The sequence below is a fragment of the Conger conger genome, chromosome 8, assembly GCF_963514075.1.
Source record: "Conger conger chromosome 8, fConCon1.1, whole genome shotgun sequence".
Classification (NCBI taxonomy): Eukaryota; Metazoa; Chordata; class Actinopteri; order Anguilliformes; family Congridae; genus Conger; species Conger conger.
The window spans coordinates 59,465,907-59,486,685 of record NC_083767.1 but is presented as its reverse complement, the minus strand read 5'-3'; the positions used below and the strand labels follow the sequence as shown (position 1 = coordinate 59,486,685).

The window sequence follows — 20,779 nt, the reverse complement described above, 5'->3', positions numbered from 1 at the left end:
CACATTGTCAATTAAGAATCAATTAGGAATCAATTAAGAACATTACCCTTAGACTATGGATCAACCTTTATCCCAAACCACCACCTTTAGCCTACAGTTTTTATTGGGAATTGTGTTGTTATCAAAATGGCTGGACCGTGATGTTTGTGTTTCGTCATACAATGCTGAGGAGGGTAAACACACTGTGGATCATTAAAAGCCACGGGTGCTATTGCACAGTAATCTCCCAACGCAGCAGAGACAGAAGTGAAACAGGTCCACCTGAGATGACAGAAACCTGAAAATACGGACATACTATGGACTGGAAGAAGAAGTGAGTAATCTCAAATGTCATTCATCGGATTCATGGGATACATTGGTTCGTGTACAAGTACGTGGAGTCTATAAATGATTGTTACATTCATGAGTTTTAAAAACAAATTGCAATTTAAAGTGGAAAGGTCCACGCTCATTTAAATCCCACAATAGACAATGGTCAGAGAGATGTGACACATTCCCTATAATAAAAACATTCTTGTCTTTATACGGCAGTACTCTTCACCGTCAGCTTGCAGCGATGTGAAAATCTAATTAAGCTGAGATGAGGTCTGATGTTGTTTTTTTGCTTTCGTGTGGCTCTTGTCTCGAAGAAGATCAACAACGTGATTTTGGAAAGAGCCCAACCTGTCTGCACGCATTCAGCTGATGTCTTCCCTTAAGGGTCATACATCCTTGATATTAGGATGCAACTAAGAAACAAATAATACAAGAATTGAACGTAATTATTCTATAAATAAATGCAGTGGTTGGATACATGGTTGTTATACGGAAGTCTAGAATATGATGACGGTGATTTAAGCAGAGGAGATAATCCCAGTTTCTTTAATTAAGCACAGTTCAGAATGCCAGTCAAGCCTCATCCCAGTCACTTTGACGACATCGCAAGGCCACAGGCTCTGTAAAAACTGAGAGGATCCCCTATCTAAACAACGTTGAGGACAGCAGAGCCACAATGGCCGCCCCGCTGCAGCTCGCACTATAAACACTGCCATACTGTGAAACAGGATCCCCCCCCCCTCCCTCCAGTCTCCCCATCTATCTACATCGCCCCCCCTCCCCCCACTTCCACACCCGGGCCGCAAAGCAGAAATAGTGGGCTGACTGGTGCTTCCAATAATAACCTCAGCTGCCGAGCTAAAGGGAGCGAGAAGCAGAAGAGGAAAAAGAAACTAAGACTTGATAGGTACTAGCCTCACACGGGCCCCGCACCCCACACGCCCCATTCCTCCACCCCGGGCCCCCTTACCGTCGTAGGTGATGCAGCAGTAGGCGTCGGTGACGTCCTCGTCCGGAGTCACCACATTGCTGGCGCACAGGATGAAAACGCGCAGCATGGGGGGAATTGAGGTGGGGGCTGATCTGAAGTCAACCTGGCCTGGGGTGGGAGAGAGAGAGAGAGAGCGGGAGGCAGAGTCCTGAGTCGAGGGTCCCCAGGTAGCCTCTCAGACCGCAGGGCAGAGAGACCAGCGCTGCCAAAACACCGGGGCTGGAGTATGAGGCAGTGAGAGACTGACTGCTGCTGCTGCTGCTGCTGGAGCCAGTGCGCAGACTCCAGACTCTCTCACACACACACACACACACACACTGTCCCTTCAATCACACGCAGTCTCTCTGCTTAAAGTGACAGAGCACAATAGGCATGCAGCCCGATACAGAAGCTAATGCCATGCTAGCAAAAGCTATGCTAACAACACAGCCCGCAGCTCAAAGGCATGCAAGTTTTTCCCAGAATCAATTTCTCCCAGAATCATTGTTCACATCAGCAATGCTAATATCTCCAGAGGTTGTACTTACAGCCCTGATCCACGGCATCACGGCCCTGATCCGTAACATCGGGGGTCTGATCTTCAACATCAGGGTCCTGTTCCCCAACATCAGGGTCCTGTTCCCCAATATCAGGGTCCTGTTCCCCAACATCAGGGTCCTGTTCCCCAACATCAGGGTCCTGTTCCCCAACATCAAGGTTCTGTTCCCCAATATCAGGGTTCTGTTCCCTAACATCAGGGTCCTGTTCCCCAACATCAAGGTTCTGTTCCCCAATATCAGGGTTCTGTTCCCCAATATCAGGGTTCTGTTCCCCAACATCAGGGTTCTGTTCCCCAACATCGAGGTTCTGTTCCCCAACATCAAGGTTCTGTTCCCCAATATCAGGGTTCTGTTCCCTAACATCAGGGTCCTGTTCCCCAACATCAAGGATCTGTTCCCCAATATCAGGGTTCTGTTCCCCAACATTGAGGTTCTGTTCCCCAACATCAAGGTTCTGTTCCCCAATATCAGGGTTCTGTTCCCTAACATCAGGGTCCTGTTCCCCAACATCAAGGTTCTGTTCCCCAATATCAGGGTTCTGTTCCCCAACATCAAGGTTCTGTTCCCCAACATCAGGATCCTGTTCCCCAACATCAAGGTTCTGTTCCCCAATATCAGGGTTCTGTTCCCCAACATCAGGGTCCTGTTCCCCAACATCAAGGTTCTGTTCCCCAATATCAGGGTTCTGTTCCCCAACATCAAGGTTCTGTTCCCCAATATCAGGATTCTGTTCCCCAACATCAGGGTCCTGTTCCCCAACATCAAGGCTCTGTTCCGCTACATCACGGTTCTGTTCCGCAACATCAGGGTTCTGTTCCCCAACATTGAGGTGCTGTTCCCCGACATCAGGGTTCTGTTCCACAACATCGGGGTTCTGTTTCTCAACATCGGGTTTCTGTTCTACAACATCAAGGCTCTGTTCTCCAACATCGAGGTTCTGTTCCCCAACATCAGGGCTCTGTTCCCCAATATTGGGGTTCTGTTCCCCAACATCAAGGCTCTGTTCTCCAATATTGGGGTTCTGATCCTTGTCATCTGGGTTCTGACCTTCAACGTCGGGGCTCTGTTCCGCTAGATCACAGTTCTGTTCCGTAACATCGCGGTTCCGTTCCGCAACATCGGGGCTGTGTTCCGCAACCTTTCGATCCACATTATCATGGTTTTGATCTTCGGCGTCTGGGTTCTGATCTTCAACACCGTAGGCCTGATCGTCAACATTACAGTTCTGGTCCTGAACACTGGAGTTCTGGTCTTCAGTGCTGGAATTCTGATCTTCAACACTGGAGTTCTGATTCTCAACCACAGAAGGATACTGAAGCATTGTAGGAGGCGTTACATACTAATAAAGTCCCAGTGCAAGCCTGTATAACTGTAACTGCAATATATTTCACTTCAAATTATAAAAGTTTCAATTGAGGCAAACACTGGCAATGTACCATGTGTGCGCCGATATAATTACAGTCTATGCTACAATGGCTGTCTTACACCCCACACACAGAGTTCCGGAATCTCTCATGTGACCCAGCAGCTGGCCAATGGGGAACTGGCTAACGGGTGTGGGGGCGGAGTCTGTTTGGTTGCTTCCTTTGCTGCAAGCCTCATGCTTGGGAGTCAGGCATGCAAGGAAAATGCATGAGCACAAATCGCGCTGCCTTCCCCTAAACAATACACTTTTAATTAAATTAATTAATTAAATCATCCCCTAATCCAAGAAAGCTCTGTGTACCTAAGAGTGCTGCATGATTGCCTCTGATGAATAAGCTCTCAAGACAAGTGAGCAAGAGAGAATTTAACCCAACATGTTCACAACACGCACACATCTTACAACCCAAACGATTCAAGCACAGTTCATCAGCCGTAAACCGTGTCTGAGACCCATTGTGACAACGAAGGGTAATTACTAGAGAGAGAGTTTTGAACTCATGGTCTTAATCTGGATGCACCTAAGGCCATAAAAACATTGTGATGGAAAATCACTACTCTCCGTTCAGGGCTGAAAGGCGTCTTTATCTACACACTCCATCTACACTCAGGAGTGTCTCTGAGGGTGAATACAAACTACAGTACCTCTGTGTATAGGAAAACAAAAACCCCCTCGAGTTTCAGATGGTAGAAAACAAGACAGAGAATTCAACAGGGATGTTGCAGTAAGCGCAAGTGGGTAGGCCTAAACCATACAAGTTTCAGTTATTAATACAATGTCCTCTTTCACAAGTGGAGCAGCAAGATAAAAGCAGGGCAACCGTGTGATGGCAGTTGGATTTTGCGACAGTTGTTTAGCAACGTGACGGGAATGACATCTTGCAACGATTTCCAGTTTAAAGTGGCAAACGTATTATAATCTCCCTCCAGTTAAAGTTCAGCTCTTATCAGATACCGTACAGACAAACTTAGGAACTGACGGAGATTAATAGAATGGTGTTTCAAAGGGTTTCATTTTCTAAAAGTGTGCCAGGGCAATTGTTCCCGTTGTAGCAGAATCGCCCGATTATTGGATTTTAAATGGCGGTGGATAGGAACTCACAGAAGCACAAGGATCAGTAACGTTACACACGAACTACGTAAAACCGAGAGGGCGTAGCCATCAGAGAAGGTTCATTAGAGTCCGGCAAGGACGAAAGCCACAGCAGCACAGACATTCTCTCAATATGAAACAGCAGTGCCTGCTGGGATATCCATCCATCCATCCATTATCTGAACCCTCCCTACCTCCCTCCCTGTGAACCTTATTTGCTGTCTCTGTGACTTGCTTTGTGTATCGGTATTTTTAGTTGGCTAGGTAAGCAGTGTTTGGATAGTTAACTTTGGTGACTTTTGCTCTGTTTGTTTGTTTGTTTGTTCAAAAAAAAAAAAAAAAAAATCAAATTTTTTTTAAAAAAAGGCCTTTGTCCTTATCTTTGTTGTACAGGTAGCAGTTGAAATTGTACTTACCTCTAGGGTCTTTCAGCGAACTTATCCCTGGTTATGGGTATGCACTTTGTGTACGTCGCTCTGGATAAGAGCGTCTGCCAAATGCCAATAATGTAATGTAATGTAATGTAATGCTTATCCTGAACAGGGGCTGGAGCCGATCCCAGCATACATTGGGCGAAAGGCAGGAATACACCCTGGACAGGTCGCCAGTCCATCGGAGGGCACACACACCATTCACTCACACACTCATACCCACGGGCGATTTAGACTCTCCAATCAGCCTAACGTGCATGTCTTTGGACTGTGGGAGGAACCCGGAGGAAACCCACGCAGACACGGGGAGAACATGCAAACTCCGCAGAGAGGCCCCGGCCGACGGGGATTCGAACCCAGGACCTCCTTGCTGTGAGGCGGCAGTGCTACCCTCTGCACCATCCATGCCGCCCTGCTAGGATATGATGATGGGAAATTCCTCTCACTATAAATAGTGGCAGTGGACCACAGAGAACCCCAGTGAGAATGAACAGAAGGAACATGCAAAGGGGGGGGGGGGGGGGGTGTTGAAGGGAAAGGGGCAGGGGGAATACAGTGAGCACTTTAGTAGGTATTTATTAAGACTTCTATTGCTGTAGCCTATCCACTTAAGAGTTATGATGCATTGTGTGTTCAGAGATGCTCTTCTGCACAACACTGTTGTAATGTGTGGCTATTTGCATTACCGTCACCTTCCTGTCAGCTTTGAGCAGTCTGGCCATTCCCCTCTGACGTCTTTCATGAACACGGCGTTTCCGTCCACAGAACTTCTGCTGACTGGATTTATTTTATTAAAAATTTTCCCAGGAGATCAGCAGTTTCTGAGATACGCAAAAAGTATTATTTAAAGTGGTGCACAAGGTCACCTTGCAAAATAAACAAAAAAAGCATTTAGAAAAAGATGACAATTACCCGCGCAATTAAAACTTTCATGTTTTCAACTCCGTGGGTGAGCCGCATGGGCGCAACAGGCTAACATGCAGCGGACTCGCGGCTGCAGTTTGCTGCAGTTGCACATGGGGGGCCGGGGTTCGATTCCTCGGAATCACGGTCACGAGCTCGAGACGAGACGGCTTGAAGAAGGCGTGTCGCTCTCCTTCGGGCCGCGGTGTGGGCGCTGTGTCCCCCAGCTACCACTAATTGGATTAGATGGGGTACAATTGGCTACCAAATTGGGAGAAAAAAATCTGAAATAAAAAAAAATAATAATAAAAAATTCAACTCTGTAACAAGCCTGAGAGCAATGAAAACAGAAAATGGCTGGAGAGACAAACTGATGAATAAGATGGAAGTCACGCTGTCCCAGGCCTTGTGATGCTGATGAACTAAATGCATTAGGGGGACCGATTCAGTCCCATGGCCCCGCTTTACTGAAAGGCAGAGCTGTTCAGTGACAACCCACATCGGAAAACAAGCTGCATCCACTGCCCAGTCCCGTTAACCACTTCCATGTTCTTCATACTTCGACAAGGCCCAACAAGTTAGTGAACACCCTACCCTCTTGGACAGCGATATTAAATTGAACCACCCCACCCACACAAACCATCAGATAAAATGTGTTTATACAATAAAAAACTGATTTGGCATCAAGAAATGCACCTTTCAAGAAATTCAGGTGAAAAGTTAACTCCGTAGTTAATTAACTGAACTATTATGGCAGGCGTTCTGCGATTCAGGTCAGACCCAACCCTGAACTCACATTTCTCACGGAGGAAATAACATTATGCAGAAACCCCCCCCCCCCCCACCCAAAAAAAGGCAGACAAATATTTTAAATAAAACTCAAGTTTATTGTGTTACACACTTGCATTTTTTTTTTTTTTTTTTTTTTGCCTGTTTCTCTCTTTAAATGAATAGTTATGAACTCCTAAAAGGAAACAAATGTACAATTTTGAGTGAAATTGGACCCATGAATGTGAAGAACCCAGAGGAGAGGAGGTGAACGGGGAGGGAGGGAGGAACCAATCAAACGGGGAGCTGTGACCGGGCCCCCCTCACTCCTTCTGGAAATATTTCTGCAGAAACAAGAGAAAAAAAAAAAAGAAACAAATTCATCAATTTACATGAATGCCATTTGGCAGACGCTCTCATCCAGAGCGATGTACAGTTGATTTAGACGAAGCAGGAGACAATCCTCCCCTGGAGCAATGCAGGGTTAAGGGCCTTGACGGCTGTGCGGATCTGAGTATGGCTACACGGGGGGGGGGGGGAAGCGGCGACCTTGCGGGTTCTCGGTCATGTGCCTTAACCCGAAGCGCTACGCCACGGGCCGCGTACTCCTCTCCATGAGCCACACTGAAAGCAGCAGAACCAGAAGACGGCCCCGGGCCTTTAACGACGTCTCTCACCTCCATGTTCTGATAGTGCTTGCGGCTGCTGCAGTGGCTCTTCTTGGCAGCGTCCTCGTTGCCGTAGAACAGGGAGCAGAGCTTGCAGAAGAAGCCCGTCTTTGGGACCACGAACTCCAAACCTGCGACAGCGACGCAGGATGAAGCAATCGCAAACCCGGCACAGCAACCGCATGCGCACAACACACACGTACAAACACGCCTTTCGACGCGTGAACCATGTAACAGTCCAACAGCCACGCCGGCCACCAGATCTCTGTATAATCACCAAGCTACTCGTGGGCAGCCAGTCAAAGTCATACGTCTTCACATAGCCCAGCAGTCACACGCAAACGAAAGCACCGATGAGCTGCCAGTTGCTCACAACGACAAGGTCATCCCGGGTCACGTGGTCTAGAAAATATATTTTTTCAAAAATCCCCAGGAGATCCGAAGAGGGTGGCGTGGGTGGGTGGATGAGTATCGATTCGGACGCATTTTGTATTCCTGGCGGCTTACCAATGGGGTTGTTGGGAGAGAACGGAGGCATCTTGTAGTCTGTGGGAAGGGGAGACTGTGTTCTGTGCTTCTTTGCATCCGGTTTCCCTCCCAGGCCCTCCTCTCTCCCCAACGTAGACTCTTCTGGAACACAGACACAGTGCAGTGAGCAGCTCTGATGCAGTGTGCGTGCAGCCGTCTATAGCCAAATCCGCCCTTAACAGTTTAATGAAAACTCTGGTTCCAACAGACTGCACACTGCAATGGTGAGGGTTAACATCAGGCAGAGTCATTATCGTTCAAAGTCAGCGCAACAGGTGAACGATTACTTTCCGTTAAAACTAAACGTAAGCTCAAAAAAACGAATGAAAAAAAGAGAGCCATTAACAATGAAACGTCCCCATTTCGTCTGACCATAATCTGACCATGGCCAGGCCCGTTCTAGTTGTCCTACCTTTGATCAGGGCTTTGGGGTTGGTCGTGCAACGGCTCTCCTGCAGATCCTCTGGCAGGGTTTTATCCCCGTTGGACTTTGGGTCCTGTCTAGAGTGAAGCGACACGCGGTCGGGCACATCCTCGGACGCCTCGCACTTTACGGTCCGAGGCTCCGGGTCCTGGCTCTCGGCATCCGCGGGGCGGACAACGAATAAGCCCTCCGCAGGGGCTTCAGGGCTGGGGGTCACAGCAGGCTTCTCCTCCTCCTCCTCCTCTTTCTTCACAGCCAAAGACGGCCTCCCTCTGGTCGATTTCCTGACTGCAAAGTAGGGGAGAGTGCGTTTTGGCAGAGGTTGACACAGCATCTCCTCCCCGTGCGACAGGGTTGCTCATGCGAATTACTACCATTTGAACAGGCGTTACGTGATCAGATGACCGCTTCTAATGGCATCAGGGCACAGGTGTCAAACTCCAGTCCTGGAGGAGCCGCAGTGTCCGCAGGTAATTTGTGGTTTCCTTTCCAATCAGCAGCCTGTTAAGGCCTTGAGAACAAGGCGTGAGGACTCTTGCGAAAGACTTTGAAATTCATCTCTCGTGCTGAAACGCACCAAAAACCAGCAGACACTGCGGGGCCCTCCAGGACTGGAGTTAAGACACCCCTGCATTAGAGGATACACACACGAACACACACACTGCCCACCCAGGTTGAAATCAATCGGCCTGTGTGTCGGCTGAGGCCTGGGGTGCCATGGGTACCCCGAATACTCACCGACGGAGGTCTGACGCCGCCTCTTCTTTGGCCGGCCGGCCCTCCCGGCGGGGCTTGGCGCTGGTTCCGCCTCCTCCGCCGGCTGCTCCTCTTCCTCCCCGACCTCGTCTACAGTAACAAAATTCATCCTCCGCAGCTCCTCCAGGCCGCAGCACCCTTCCTCGAAGCCGGGAGATCCCACCAGCTCGGCCAGCTCGGCTGAGGGTACCACGGGGGAGTCTGCCGGCGCCAAACCTTTTAAGAATAGGTACATCATTCAGTACATTTATCATTACTAAACTTTCCCCAATTCAGTGCACTATTAACACTCCTTCCCTTCCGTTCCGTTCCGTTAAGTTAAGTTCACTTGAGGCTGGAGGGCGGAGCCGGACTAGGGGTTCATCGTTCAATTGCAAATACACCCAGAAGTTAAGCTGGGTCCATTTTCTGGGAGTATTTTCTTGAAACATCACCCGCTATCCCAGTTCAGCAAAGAACTTTACATCAGTGACCTCTGCCCACGGCAAGAACACACAGCCACATCTTTCACCTGAACCCTCTCTCAGACATTCACCTGTCCGGACGGAAGGAGAGCCGGTGGATTTCTTGGGGCTCGGCATCTCGACTCCTCCCTCCTCCATTTCCTCATCGTCGCCCTGCGTTTCGTCCAGGGTCAACAGTGCCTGCAGAGGGAGCACTGTTAGCACAGCTAAACATAGTAGTGACATCCCAAAAAAGGGAATCTAACAGCCAAGTGGGCAGTATTATCAAATAAGAACCATCACAGACAAATTGAATAAACTCAATTTCACACAACCTCGTGAATAGCAGGACTTCCCGTGGACTTCTCGGGGCTTGGTACCTTGACGTCCTCTTCCCCCGCTTCTTCATCGTCGCCCTGCGTTTCATCCAGGGTCAACAGCGCCTGTGGAGGAAGCACCGTTAGCACAGCCATGACACCCAGCCACAGACTGGGAGGACAGGGCAACAGGGAACTAAACTCTCGCAGGAAACGCAAACGGCAGCCAAGCAGCAGCATTATCAAATAATAAGCATCAGCCTCACAAATACATTACATTACATTACATTAATGCCATTTGGCAGACGCTCTTATCCAGAGCGACGTACAGTTGATTAGATTAAGCAGGAGACAAACCCCCCCCTCCCCCCCGGAGCAATGCAGGGTTAAGGTGCGGATCTTATTGTGGCTACACCGGGGATCGAACCACCGACCTTTTGCGGGTCCCAGGCATGTACACCTTAACCACTAAGCTACAGGCCGCCCCAGTGAGAGTGAAGGAGATGAGATGAGACGGGGAAACGTAAAGGAAGAAGTACCCAGAGAGAGAGAGAGAGAGAGAGAGAGAGAGAAGGATAGAGATATCTGCTCACCTCAGGGGTGAAAGTGTCGCCCGTCTCCTCCCCCAGGCTGAAGGGGAAGGGTTCGGAGTTGGGCTCATCATCATCCTCCTCCACGATCTCGTCCAGGGTGACCAGGGCCTGCAGATCCTTCACTGCTTGCAGGTAGGGGTCCTCGTCCCCACCCACTTCGTCCACGGTTACCAGTCCCTCGTTCTGCTGCATCAGCAGCTCCTCCTCCTCCTCTTCATCGGGGTAGTCCTCCTCTTCCTCGCTCACCTCATCCAGTGTGACCAGAGCAGCCGCCAGTCCTTGAGAAGACTTCTTAACACACGGCTCCGGCTTCTTTACCTGCTTCTCCTCGGCAGGCACCTGGTCACCTGTGTCGGTGGGAACGGTCTCCTTGGGAATGGTCTCCTTGGGAACGGTCTCCTTGGGAACGGTCTCCTTGGGAACGGTCTCCTTGGGAACGGTCTCCTTGGGAACCGCATCCGTCAGACCAGTCTCCACGGGAGACTGCTCCACAGGTGGCTCTTGGGATTTCTGGGAAGCAGGGACGGAGGGAGCAGTGGTCTCACTCGTAGGCTCGTCTTTCTCTTCCACAGCGGGTCTCCCCTCCTCCGTTCGATCTTCCGGTTGGCTTTCCATAGCCTTGGTGGTGATTGCTTCTACGGTTGTGGTGTCGGACGCCGCCTGCACCGTTTTGGTCTCCACCACCTTGGCAGCACTTTCCGGAGCAGAAACCTCCATATCCACACCCGGCTGAGATTCCAAGGCGGGGGGTCCAGAAGGTTCGGCCTTTTCCTCCTCCACCTTCTGCTCCTCCACCTTCTCCTCCACCACCTTCTCCTCCATCTTCTGCACCTCCAGCTTATGCTCCTCTTCCCTCTCCCCTTCCTTCTGCACCTCTGTTTTGGAGGTTTCAGACTCCATCTTCGTTACCTCCACAACGGCGCCCTCTGCAGACACCCTGGGCCCCTCCTCGTCACTGGCAGGTTTGGACGGAACCTTCTTGGCCTGCTTGGCTTTGGCAGACGGCGGGGCCGGTTTCTTCTGCGATTTCTGAGCGGGAGGGCTCGGTTTCTTCTGAGTCTTTGCGGGCGGCGAGGCGGAAGCCCCCTTCGTGCCTTCCCGGGTCCTCTTGCGCGTCCTGGGACTCTCGGGGACGGGCGTGGAGTGCTGCAGGGGCTCCTCCTGGGAGGAACCCTCCGCCTCGTCCCCGACCTCGTCCACAGTGACGAACTCGTCCAGGTCGAAGGGGAAGGTGTCCGCGGTGAAGTCCACCGCGTCTTCCTCGGACTGTGGGGGGGGGGGGGGGGGAATAGGGGCGAGGCGTCATGAGTGAACACAGGCCGCTCACGACTGCTTTATACAGGTAAAATTAAGTTTTCTTGAAAATGGAAGGGTTCTTACCTTTTTGCATCCCGCAGCTTTGGAGCTGCCCGATGACTTTGAGGTTCTACTTGAGTTCTGAATGGAAGGGGGGCAGGATTGCAGACAAAGACAGAAAAAACGATCAGAAAAAAATAATAATAAATCGGTGACAGATCATAAAAACGTGGCTACTCATAAGGACACCGTTAACAGACCAGGGGCACGGGAGCGAGCCCTACCTTGTGCTTATCCGCGGGCGCGTCGCGCTCCTTCCCCCTCCGCGGGACGGGGCTGCCGTCGTGCCTGCTCCGGCGCGACCCCGTGGAGGACCCGGAGGACGTCCCGCGGTGCGTGACGGGCGGCAGCTCGTCGTCGGACTGCGGGCGGGCGCGGGGCTTCTCCGCGGGCGGGGACGGCGCGGCCTTGGCGGCCTCCTCGGTGCGCCGGAGGGACGAGCGCATGCGGCACTCGTGCACCGCCGCCTCCAGCGCCCGCAGGATCTCGGGCGTCACCGGCGGGAAGTCCACCGGCTTCTGGTTCTGGTCCGGCCCGGCCGCTGGCGGGACGGGGCCCTTGGCGGGCGGCGCTTTTACGGCGGGCGCCGCCGCCGCCGCGCTCTCGGGCTTGGCCGCTGCCGCGGGCTTGCAGTCCTGTTTGGAGTCGTCCACCTCCTCCTCCGTGGCCGTGAGGTCCTTGCCCTCGACCGCGGCGGAGTTGGCGACTTCGCCCTGCGGTGGTGCAGGAGCCGTGTTGCTCGGTAAGGCCTCCTGGCTCACCCCCCGGTCCTCTTTGGCTTCCAGAGGGGAGGCTTCAGCCGTACCCTGATCCCCATTGGGGACATCAATCTGGCTTTTCTGATCGCCTGTGGTCTCCGCCTTCTGGCTCTCGGCAGATGCTACGGGGCCCTCTGGCGGTGGCCCAATGGGTTCGGCGGAGGGTTCATTAGCAGCTACGGTGGCGGGGGTGACACCAGGGGGCGCTGCGGGAACTGGTTCTTCAGTTTTGGGCGCGACGGTACCGCTGGTTGTAGCAGGCTTCTCGGCCTTACTGGCCGCAGGGGCGGTCGTGTTCGCGGGAGCCTTGGACGCTTTGGCTTTGCCTGCAGCAGCTGTGGTTTTGGGGACAGTGGGTGCGCCTTTGGAGCCGGCGGCCATGGTTTTAGAGGCCGCTGAGGCCTTCTTAGCTGCGGAGACGGACTTGGCGGCCTGTCTGGCGCTGCAAAGAAAGGCAGTCGAGAAAGGACGTTCGGTGACCTGGAATTACAATGTGCAATGTGTATTCAGAAGAATTACTTTAAACAAGACACCTTACCCTTTAACTTCAGGTTTCTTCTTGACCTGCAAGACCAAAAACAGTACATTAACTTAATGTGCAAACATTATCAGCCAGCCTTCAATGAAGCCATCTTCACTGGAACATCATTACAATTTTCAGCAGCAGAATTGACTGAATTTAGACTTGAGTAAAGGGGACTGTGGCAACTTGCCTCCTCCGAGGCTTTCACAGGCTTCTTGAGGACAGAAAAGGAGAGGGGGTTGTTCTGGACGATGCAGGGAAACTTCTGGAAACGACTGTAGACCGCCTTGGCAATGGCTGGAGTATCCATTTCCAAAATGATCTGATGAGGTTGGAAATAATTTTTTGTAAAATATTAATAATATGACTGATGGTATAGGGTGTGCAGATTCTAACCCCCCCAATCAGGTAGTGCGCTTGCCCCCTCTAGTAATTACCCAACTGCGATACTACCTACGCAGCCAGTCAACCAGGTATCCCTGCCAGAGACAGCCGTGCCCACTCACCCTGTGATTTAGTACCAGGACCTGCTTGAAGCTCCCAAAGCGCTTGATCAGCTCTTGGACCTCTGTCGCTGGGCTTGGCCCCGCGGGAACGTTGCTGACGATAAGGAGGCGGTCCGCGAGGTTTGGAGCTTCCTGTGGGTCGGACAGGCAGAATCAGAACCTGGTTCACCTCTGGGCGATCTCAAGGAAGGAGCAACCTGGCCGTTAAAGGGCAAAAGTGGCAAGACGCGTGGTCCAGCCTGTGGGGTCGAAGCTAAATAAGATTCCTTGCGCACAGACAGGGGGTCGACTCCCACCATGACGGTTTCTGCACTCTTCCCTTCTCTGTCTATAATAAAATAATATAACTAAATAAAAATAATAAAAAATTTAAAAGCACAGGCAGAGGGAACCGTATTTGCCATACCCATTCTGTACCCTGGCATAGTATCTATAATTATGTATCGACTGGCGGTATAAGCTAGACAAAACAATACATTAATTTAAGCTCAGAGCGTAATCCTTTTCATCGAGCAAAAGCAAAATTAATGCAGCCATCCTACACCCACACGGAAGATAACTTTCCACAAAACCTCTCCTTTCCGAGTCTGAAATCGCCATTCAGAAGCTAATCGCTGCCACACAGTGGCCACCAACAAGTACTGCCCAAGTGTGTGTATGAATGGGTGAATGAGAAGCATCAATTGTACACCGCTTTGGATAAAGGCGCTATATAAATGCCAACCATTTACCACATTTAATACAACACCAACCATAACAAGAGCCAATACGCTTTGCATTAAACCTTTTCTATGCCTGACAAATGGGAGGGTTCTTCCTGGTACTACGTACCTGCGGGACATAATTCGGTGGTACGGGGTAGGGCTACCAGACCCCTCCTATCGGGAGAGACTAGCTGCCTACCACTTGCCGACAATGTTGATCATGAGACGGATAACTTAGCGAGCCATCAGAAGTACTTTGCAGAAGACTTCACATTCACTTAGACATTCTACAATTTTCCAAATCCACTGAATTCAACCATAGGCTACTGTGATGCTAGTGGAGGGAAAAAAGCTACTACAAGACAGAATTAGCATAGTGAATACTGAGGGGTGGGAGGGAGGGGGGCACAAATCTTGCCTGTCAAGAGCAGGGCAGCTCACAATAATGGTGACGTCCAGATTATTGATGAGAAATTGGATAAGTGTATGCTCTTGCCGGCAGTGGTGGTGAGAAACTTGTAGCGGTGGCATTTGAATTAAGTGGAAAGATTGGATAAGCTTGGATAGTTTGCTAGAAGTCTGCTATGAAAATAGACATTTAAAAAAAATTAAAAGTGTTTTTTCATTTAAATAAAACTCACCGTGGCCTTGTCAATTCCCATGAATGCTCTGAACAACGACTCCTAAAAAAAGGAACAAAAAAAAAAAAAAAACAAGACTGTTAATAACCAATTATAAAAATGAACTGTGAATCGGGAAAACTATTTCAAGTTCATGAGATGCAACTGCCATTCTAATCTCCCCTGGGATAGCAAAAAAAAGGAATCAGTAGTTTATCACAAATTGGCCAAACAGGCTGGGTGCTGGTTCCTCACCGGACTGCGTAAATCTACGGGCCGGGTCATCTGCTCAAAGCTCAGCTGGTCGTCCTGGATTTTGGCGGGGCTCTCTTTGTAGGCCTGCAACATGGCGTTCGCAGAGTCCTGGTCTGGCATCTCCACTAACGCCTGAGAAATGGCAACAAGGATGGTTTAGGTTTGAGAAGAGGTCAGAGCCCAACACACTTCATTTCCCACAATGTCTCTATTAGTCTGAGGCAGTGAAATAAACGTTCCTGAATGTTAACTAGAGAGGGTGTACGCAACAGGGGAAATCACCAATTTGAACTAACCATACTGTAAGGTGGGCCAAAACGATTTATACAAGTCTGCCTGTAGCCTAGTGGTTGAGGTACATGACTGTGACGTGCAAGGTCGGTGGTTCAAATCCTGGGAGTAGGCATAAGATCAGCACAGTTGTTGGGCCCTTGAACCCACATCGCTCCAGGGGGGGATTGTCCCCTGTTTATTTGTATAAACAGTAAGTCGCTTTGGATTAAAGCGTCAGCTACATAACTGCAATGTAATGTAAGTTATGGGAAAGTTCTACCCATTGTGAAGTTCCACAAAACCACACTCTTCCATCACTAGTTTGAGACTGTCACACTGTCCAAGCGATGGAGTTGTTGTACTCGGGGTATTCTAGCTGCCAACCGTGGTACGCTAGTTGGTAAGTTGATGTATATGTAAAGGGTTCAAATTGTATCTGTATGGTCACGCTAGGACTCGGAACCGTACTGTACCCTAGGGTCCTCTTCACACTTGTTCCCGTGTTCGATCTGCACTTCGTTGTACGTCGCTCTGGATAAGAGCCTCTGCTAAATGCCTTGTAATGCAATGTAATGCACAAATCCCTCATTGTAACGTACGTGATGAGACTTTGAAGGCCCAGTAGGCCATGACGACCCCAGCTACCGTACCATTTTCTGCTGGAAGGCGACGACGGGGCCAGAGGTGAAGCCGAAGGGGTCGGCCAGCATTTTCAGGTCCTCCACGGCATAGCCACTCTCTGGCAGACCCCCGATCTGGACGACACATATCTTGGACAAATCCTGGGTGCAAAAAGTACAGCATTGGTAAAGCACGACCCCCGCACAGGCATCATGCGTACATCAGAGGACAACCCAGCTCCAATCTTTGAGGCATTCACCTGAACAATTAAAAATACAACATACCTTCTTTACTAGCTTCTTCAGAGTCGGGTTGCCATCTGTGGGGAAAGAGGAAGACAAAAAGAAAAGAAAGAAAACTTAGTTGAGACACATTTTTTAAATTAAAAACGATTAATTAACACATTTTCAGCCGTGCTTCTGTGCATGATGGCACAGTGTTATTTAAGAATGATAATTTTCGGGAGAGGAGGGGTAAGCAAGCTTTCACCTGTTTTCTTGGCAGGCACCTTCGCCTTCGTGCCCGCGGGCTGCTTGGCTGAAGGCGCCTCCTTCCTGTGACGACGCGAGAGAGAGGAAACGGGTCAAACAGGAATGCTCCAAAAGAACAACCAGGACAGCAGCGCAGGATCATGGCTGTTGTAGTCTTTTGACCTCAAAGGGCTGAGAAGCGCGGACATACCTTTTAGCTACGACAGACTTCGCCTTGTGATCTCTCGTCGTGTCCTGAAAACACATACAAGAGGCACAACAGAGGAATCAGAACGACGGGATCACCGCGAAAAACACTGCAGAAACGGCACAGGGGGTGGCGGACATTTCAGACATACTTTGTCCATGCAGACGGTGATGCTTCTGCCCCGTATCACCAGGCTCCTGCAGGTGGCCAGGGCTTTGGCGTCCTCCTCCGTCTCCATGTACACCGTCGCCTAGACGACGCACAGAGCAACAGGCCTTTAAGACGTGTGCAACAGAAACATTACATTACAGGCATTTGGCAGACGCTCTTATCCAGAGCGACGTACAGTTAATTAGACTAAGCAGGAGACAATCCTCCCCTGGAGCAATGCAGGGTTAAGGGCCTTGCTCAAGGGCCCAACGGCTGTGCGGATCTTTTTGTGGCTACACCGGGATTAGAACCACCAACCTTGCGTGTCCCAGTCATTTACCTTAACCACTACACTACAGACCACCCCTGAATGAAAAAATAATACAAACTAACCACATTATAACTGCAGCTTATTTGTTTTGTTATGCATTTAATTCGGGTGCAATATGGACAAACCACCCAAGAAAGGAAATGGAAATCTACATTTAGCACGCGGCAGAGAGCAATGTGATAGAGGACTGACATTAATTACCCACACCATACCGTTTAAACTAAATTTGGGGACTGCAACGTCAGGCGTTCTGGAGCATTCCCGCCCCTTACCTCTCCGATTTTCTTGAACAGAGTGGCGCTGCTGACCACCCCGTAGGGCTCCAGGGCCTCCACCAGCTCCTGGTGGGAGGTGGCAAAGGGCACGCCTTTCAGCCGCAGGAGACGGGAGGCAGCCGGGGTCCCCTTCTTCCCTTTCAGATTCTGACATCAGTCCGGGCAGTCGGACAAGAGAAGAAAACGAGACGCCAAGGACAGAGAGAGACAGAGGGAGAGAATCAGACCACGCGGCGTGATGAATTCACCTTTTAAAACCTTTACCGTCCTGATGAAAACTATAAAAAACACAGAACTAAACAAATCAGTACTTTGTAACTGCAAGATGAGGGAAGAGTAGCCAACACTGTACTCAAATTAAGAGCACTGTGACTTTCAAATAAGAAATTACTCAAGCAAGAGTAAAAGTAGTCATCCAAAAAAACTACTTGAGTAAGAGTAAGAACGGATTCTACTGAAAAAAAAGTACTAAAGTGTTAATTTACTAACGTAACACTTACTACCCACATGTAACTGCAACAATTAAACAAATTCCGTTGACACATCTGTCCCCAGAAGTTACAGGAGTGATGCAGTCTGTAAAGGTGGGACACACCTTGGAGGAGCTGGACTTTAAGGGGGCTGTTTTTCCAGGCACGGTCTTGGTGGAGGCAGAGGAGGAGCCGCTCTTCTTCTTGGCCAGCTCAGCCATGAGCGCGGGAGCCAGGGACTCCATCATGGCCTCCAGGGTGGTGTTCTGAGTCACAGACAGTCCTACACACACACAGAGAGAGAAACACACACACACAGGTCACAGTGGCACAGTGGGGACTCTCGCGGCGGTGCAGATGGCCTGTGTTGCGTAGTGGGTAAGGTACATGACTGGGACCCGCAAGGTCGGTGGTTCGATCCCCGGTGTAGCCACAATAAGATCCGCACAGCCGTTGGGCCCTTGAGCAAGGCCCTTAACCCTGTATTGCTCCAGAGGAGCTTAGTCTAATCAACTGAACGTCGATCTGGATAAGAGCGTGTGCCGAATGCGATTAACGCAACGTAATGTAATGTAACGTAATGTAATGTAACGTAATGCAACAATGTAACGCAACGTAATGCAATGTAACATAACGTAATGTAACGTAATGTAATGCAATGTAACATAACGTAATGTAACGTAATGTAATGTAATGCAATGTAACGTTATGTAACGCAACGTAATGTAACGCAACGTAATGTAACGCAACGTAATGTAACGCAACGTAATGTAACGCAACGTAATGTAACGCAACGTAATGTAACGCAACGTAATGTAACGTAACAATGTAACGCAACGTAATGTAACATAATGTAATGCAACGTAATGTAACGTAACGTAACGTAACGTAACGTGTCACGCGGTCAGGGCGGGTACCTGAGGACTGGATCAGCTTCTTGGCGAGCCTCTCGCTGCTAGAGGAGCGCTGCTGCCGGCGGGGGCTGGGCCGGCGGGGGCTGGGGCGGCGGGGGCTGGGCCGGCGGGGGCTGGGGCGGCGGGCGGCGCGGGGCGGGGAGCGCCGGGTGTAGCTGTGGGAGCGGGAGCGGGAGCGGGAGCGTGTCCGGCGGGCGGGCGGGGAGCGGGACCGGCGGCGGGACGGCAGCGGGGCGGGGGGGCGGGCGGCACGCCGGGGCGAGCGGGAGCGGGAGCGGGAGCGGGACCGCCGGTACCGCCGCGGGCTCCGGGACCGAGGCCGCCGGCCGCGTGACCCCGAGCGGCCATGGTAGTGCCAGGGGCTGGGCGACCGCGACCACGACAGGGACCTGGACGGAGAACGCGTTCGCCGCTTCGGGCTACGCCGGTCCTGGGGCGGCTTCCTCTCGGTCCTGAAGAATAATAATAACAATAATAATAATAATAATAAGAGCGATCGAACGTTGAATTGAATCGCCTTTATTTGTCATAGTTAAATTCATACAACAAAATTATTAACGAACGCAAAGATCGACACCACACACACACACCCAACCCTCACACATGCAAACAACGCTCACCTGGAAACTGCAATAGTCTCCACGTTCCAGTCAGGATATCTTGGCGAAACAAAAAGAACAAAAAGGGTTATAATAATAAAGGCCCAACCATCAAACAGAAATTAATTCATCCAAAACATTTTCACGGCCCTTCCACCCCACACCCGTAAGCTTCCCCAGTAAACTCACTGTTTCCGCAGGCGACGACAGCTCTCGATGTGAATGCTGGTGTTCTGGTGCTCGATCCAGTCCTGCCGACCCAAAAAAAAACAAAAACACACAGAGCGCAGACGTGTGTCGTTACTCAACGCAATCACTCGCCTCAACCTCGGAACAACGCACAAAGCAATAAGAACCTCAGGTTCGCCTGCGTCCACAGAACTGAACGCTTACTAAACGTGAATTCAATGACTATTAAAAGGCATCCAAAACCCTTCAATGAGTTAACTGAAGTCCCTTAATCACCAACTAGTCTACCCAGTCAACAGATAAATTGTATGCAATTCCTATTCGGTCTAAAAAATGTAACTGCCACACAGAAGTCGTGCCTACCAGACCACTGTAGAAAACAGTGACATTGACAGAAATGGGCGGTTATTTTGTTCGGGTCAGTAATTAAGGGCTGTTATTTTGTTTTGGTTTGTTCGTTTTTTTCCCCCCTTTGGGGGGGAGGGGGAGTGGGGTAGTGGCTTTAATATCAGGGCAAATGGGACAAAAAGGTACTGAAATCAGTCCAGTGCAGCCATGTGACTAAATTCTCCTTTCTGCATATTGCTCGCTGGACCATTCCCTCCCAACAGAATACTTCAAAAAATGTACTAAAATAAAAAATACAAAAATTAATTAAAATTAAAACATTTAAAAAATTTGGATAATGCAAAAAATGGCATTACCAGATATAGCTTAAATTAATTGAGGTTATTAATGCATTTTTTTTTTTAAACTGTACAATCTTCACAAAACTCTGCGATTAAGGTCTTGCAACTTAAAATGACAAAGAAAAACGATGAGGCAATCTCCAATCTCCACTTCCATCTTCAGCTTCTTGTAATGGGTCCTACTTCTACTTGGCCATGCAGTTTTGTCGGGGTTTGCTGACTTAAAAAAAAAAAAAACAATGTGTCTGTCTGACAATGCAATGCAACAATGATAACTCAGCACACTGCTAAATGAATCTGCTGAATGTCCAAGCTCAGAAAGCAAACTTGCAAAAAAGTCCCAGGAGACCTTGCTCTTCATCCTGCTCTTCATCCTCAAGTCCTGCACATCTTCAGCATCTCTTCACTGACAGTAACCTTATTTAACTAGATCCCCCTCCTTCCTACTTTAGGAGAGGGTCACCACGGACACTGCCAGGCATTTCCTGTGTGCTGTATAGACGATCTGTTAAATTGTCTTCACAAATTCTTTTTTTTTTCTTTTTTTTTTTTTTTTTTTAAAGAAAAACTTTACGTCCTTATAATTTTTTTTATTGGCACACAATCCATGGTATTTTCTCTGCCTTTTAAATTCCAGAAGTGGGAAGGCCACTGCTGTGTATATACAAGTTCATATA

At 49.9% G+C, this 20,779-nt stretch overlaps 2 protein-coding genes across 7 annotated transcripts in view; both read right to left on the bottom strand.

Annotated features, from left to right (window-relative positions):
* dysf (dysferlin, limb girdle muscular dystrophy 2B (autosomal recessive)) overlaps positions 1-1,563 on the bottom strand; it is a 119,756-nt gene extending 118,193 nt beyond the window's left edge. For both annotated transcript variants that reach the window (XM_061252964.1, XM_061252967.1), the window contains exon 1: positions 1,286-1,563. In XM_061252964.1, the coding sequence (XP_061108948.1) occupies positions 1,286-1,373 (88 nt within the window). In that variant the 5' untranslated portion in view covers positions 1,374-1,563. The remainder of the gene's footprint in view (positions 1-1,285) is intronic.
* Positions 1,564-6,560: 4,997 nt separating this feature from the next.
* znf638 (zinc finger protein 638) overlaps positions 6,561-20,779 on the bottom strand; it is a 43,146-nt gene continuing 28,927 nt past the window's right edge. For 3 of the 5 annotated variants that reach the window (XM_061251235.1, XM_061251237.1, XM_061251238.1), the window contains 25 exons: positions 19,414-19,475; positions 19,246-19,284; positions 18,629-19,077; positions 17,837-17,994; positions 17,239-17,388; positions 16,637-16,735; positions 16,489-16,532; positions 16,297-16,361; positions 16,092-16,126; positions 15,837-15,968; positions 14,914-15,045; positions 14,680-14,721; positions 13,335-13,466; positions 13,019-13,150; positions 12,844-12,869; positions 11,772-12,747; positions 11,572-11,628; positions 10,192-11,457; positions 9,617-9,724; positions 9,350-9,482; positions 8,821-9,054; positions 8,071-8,370; positions 7,638-7,760; positions 7,140-7,261; positions 6,561-6,806 (listed from right to left, as the gene is read on the bottom strand). In XM_061251235.1, the coding sequence (XP_061107219.1) occupies positions 6,786-6,806; positions 7,140-7,261; positions 7,638-7,760; positions 8,071-8,370; positions 8,821-9,054; positions 9,350-9,482; positions 9,617-9,724; positions 10,192-11,457; positions 11,572-11,628; positions 11,772-12,747; positions 12,844-12,869; positions 13,019-13,150; positions 13,335-13,466; positions 14,680-14,721; positions 14,914-15,045; positions 15,837-15,968; positions 16,092-16,126; positions 16,297-16,361; positions 16,489-16,532; positions 16,637-16,735; positions 17,239-17,388; positions 17,837-17,994; positions 18,629-19,077; positions 19,246-19,284; positions 19,414-19,475 (5,037 nt within the window). In that variant the 3' untranslated portion in view covers positions 6,561-6,785. The remainder of the gene's footprint in view (positions 6,807-7,139; positions 7,262-7,637; positions 7,761-8,070; positions 8,371-8,820; positions 9,055-9,349; positions 9,483-9,616; positions 9,725-10,191; positions 11,458-11,571; positions 11,629-11,771; positions 12,748-12,843; positions 12,870-13,018; positions 13,151-13,334; positions 13,467-14,679; positions 14,722-14,913; positions 15,046-15,836; positions 15,969-16,091; positions 16,127-16,296; positions 16,362-16,488; positions 16,533-16,636; positions 16,736-17,238; positions 17,389-17,836; positions 17,995-18,628; positions 19,078-19,245; positions 19,285-19,413; positions 19,476-20,779) is intronic. The other 2 variants (XM_061251236.1, XM_061251240.1) reach the window with 2 other exon arrangements.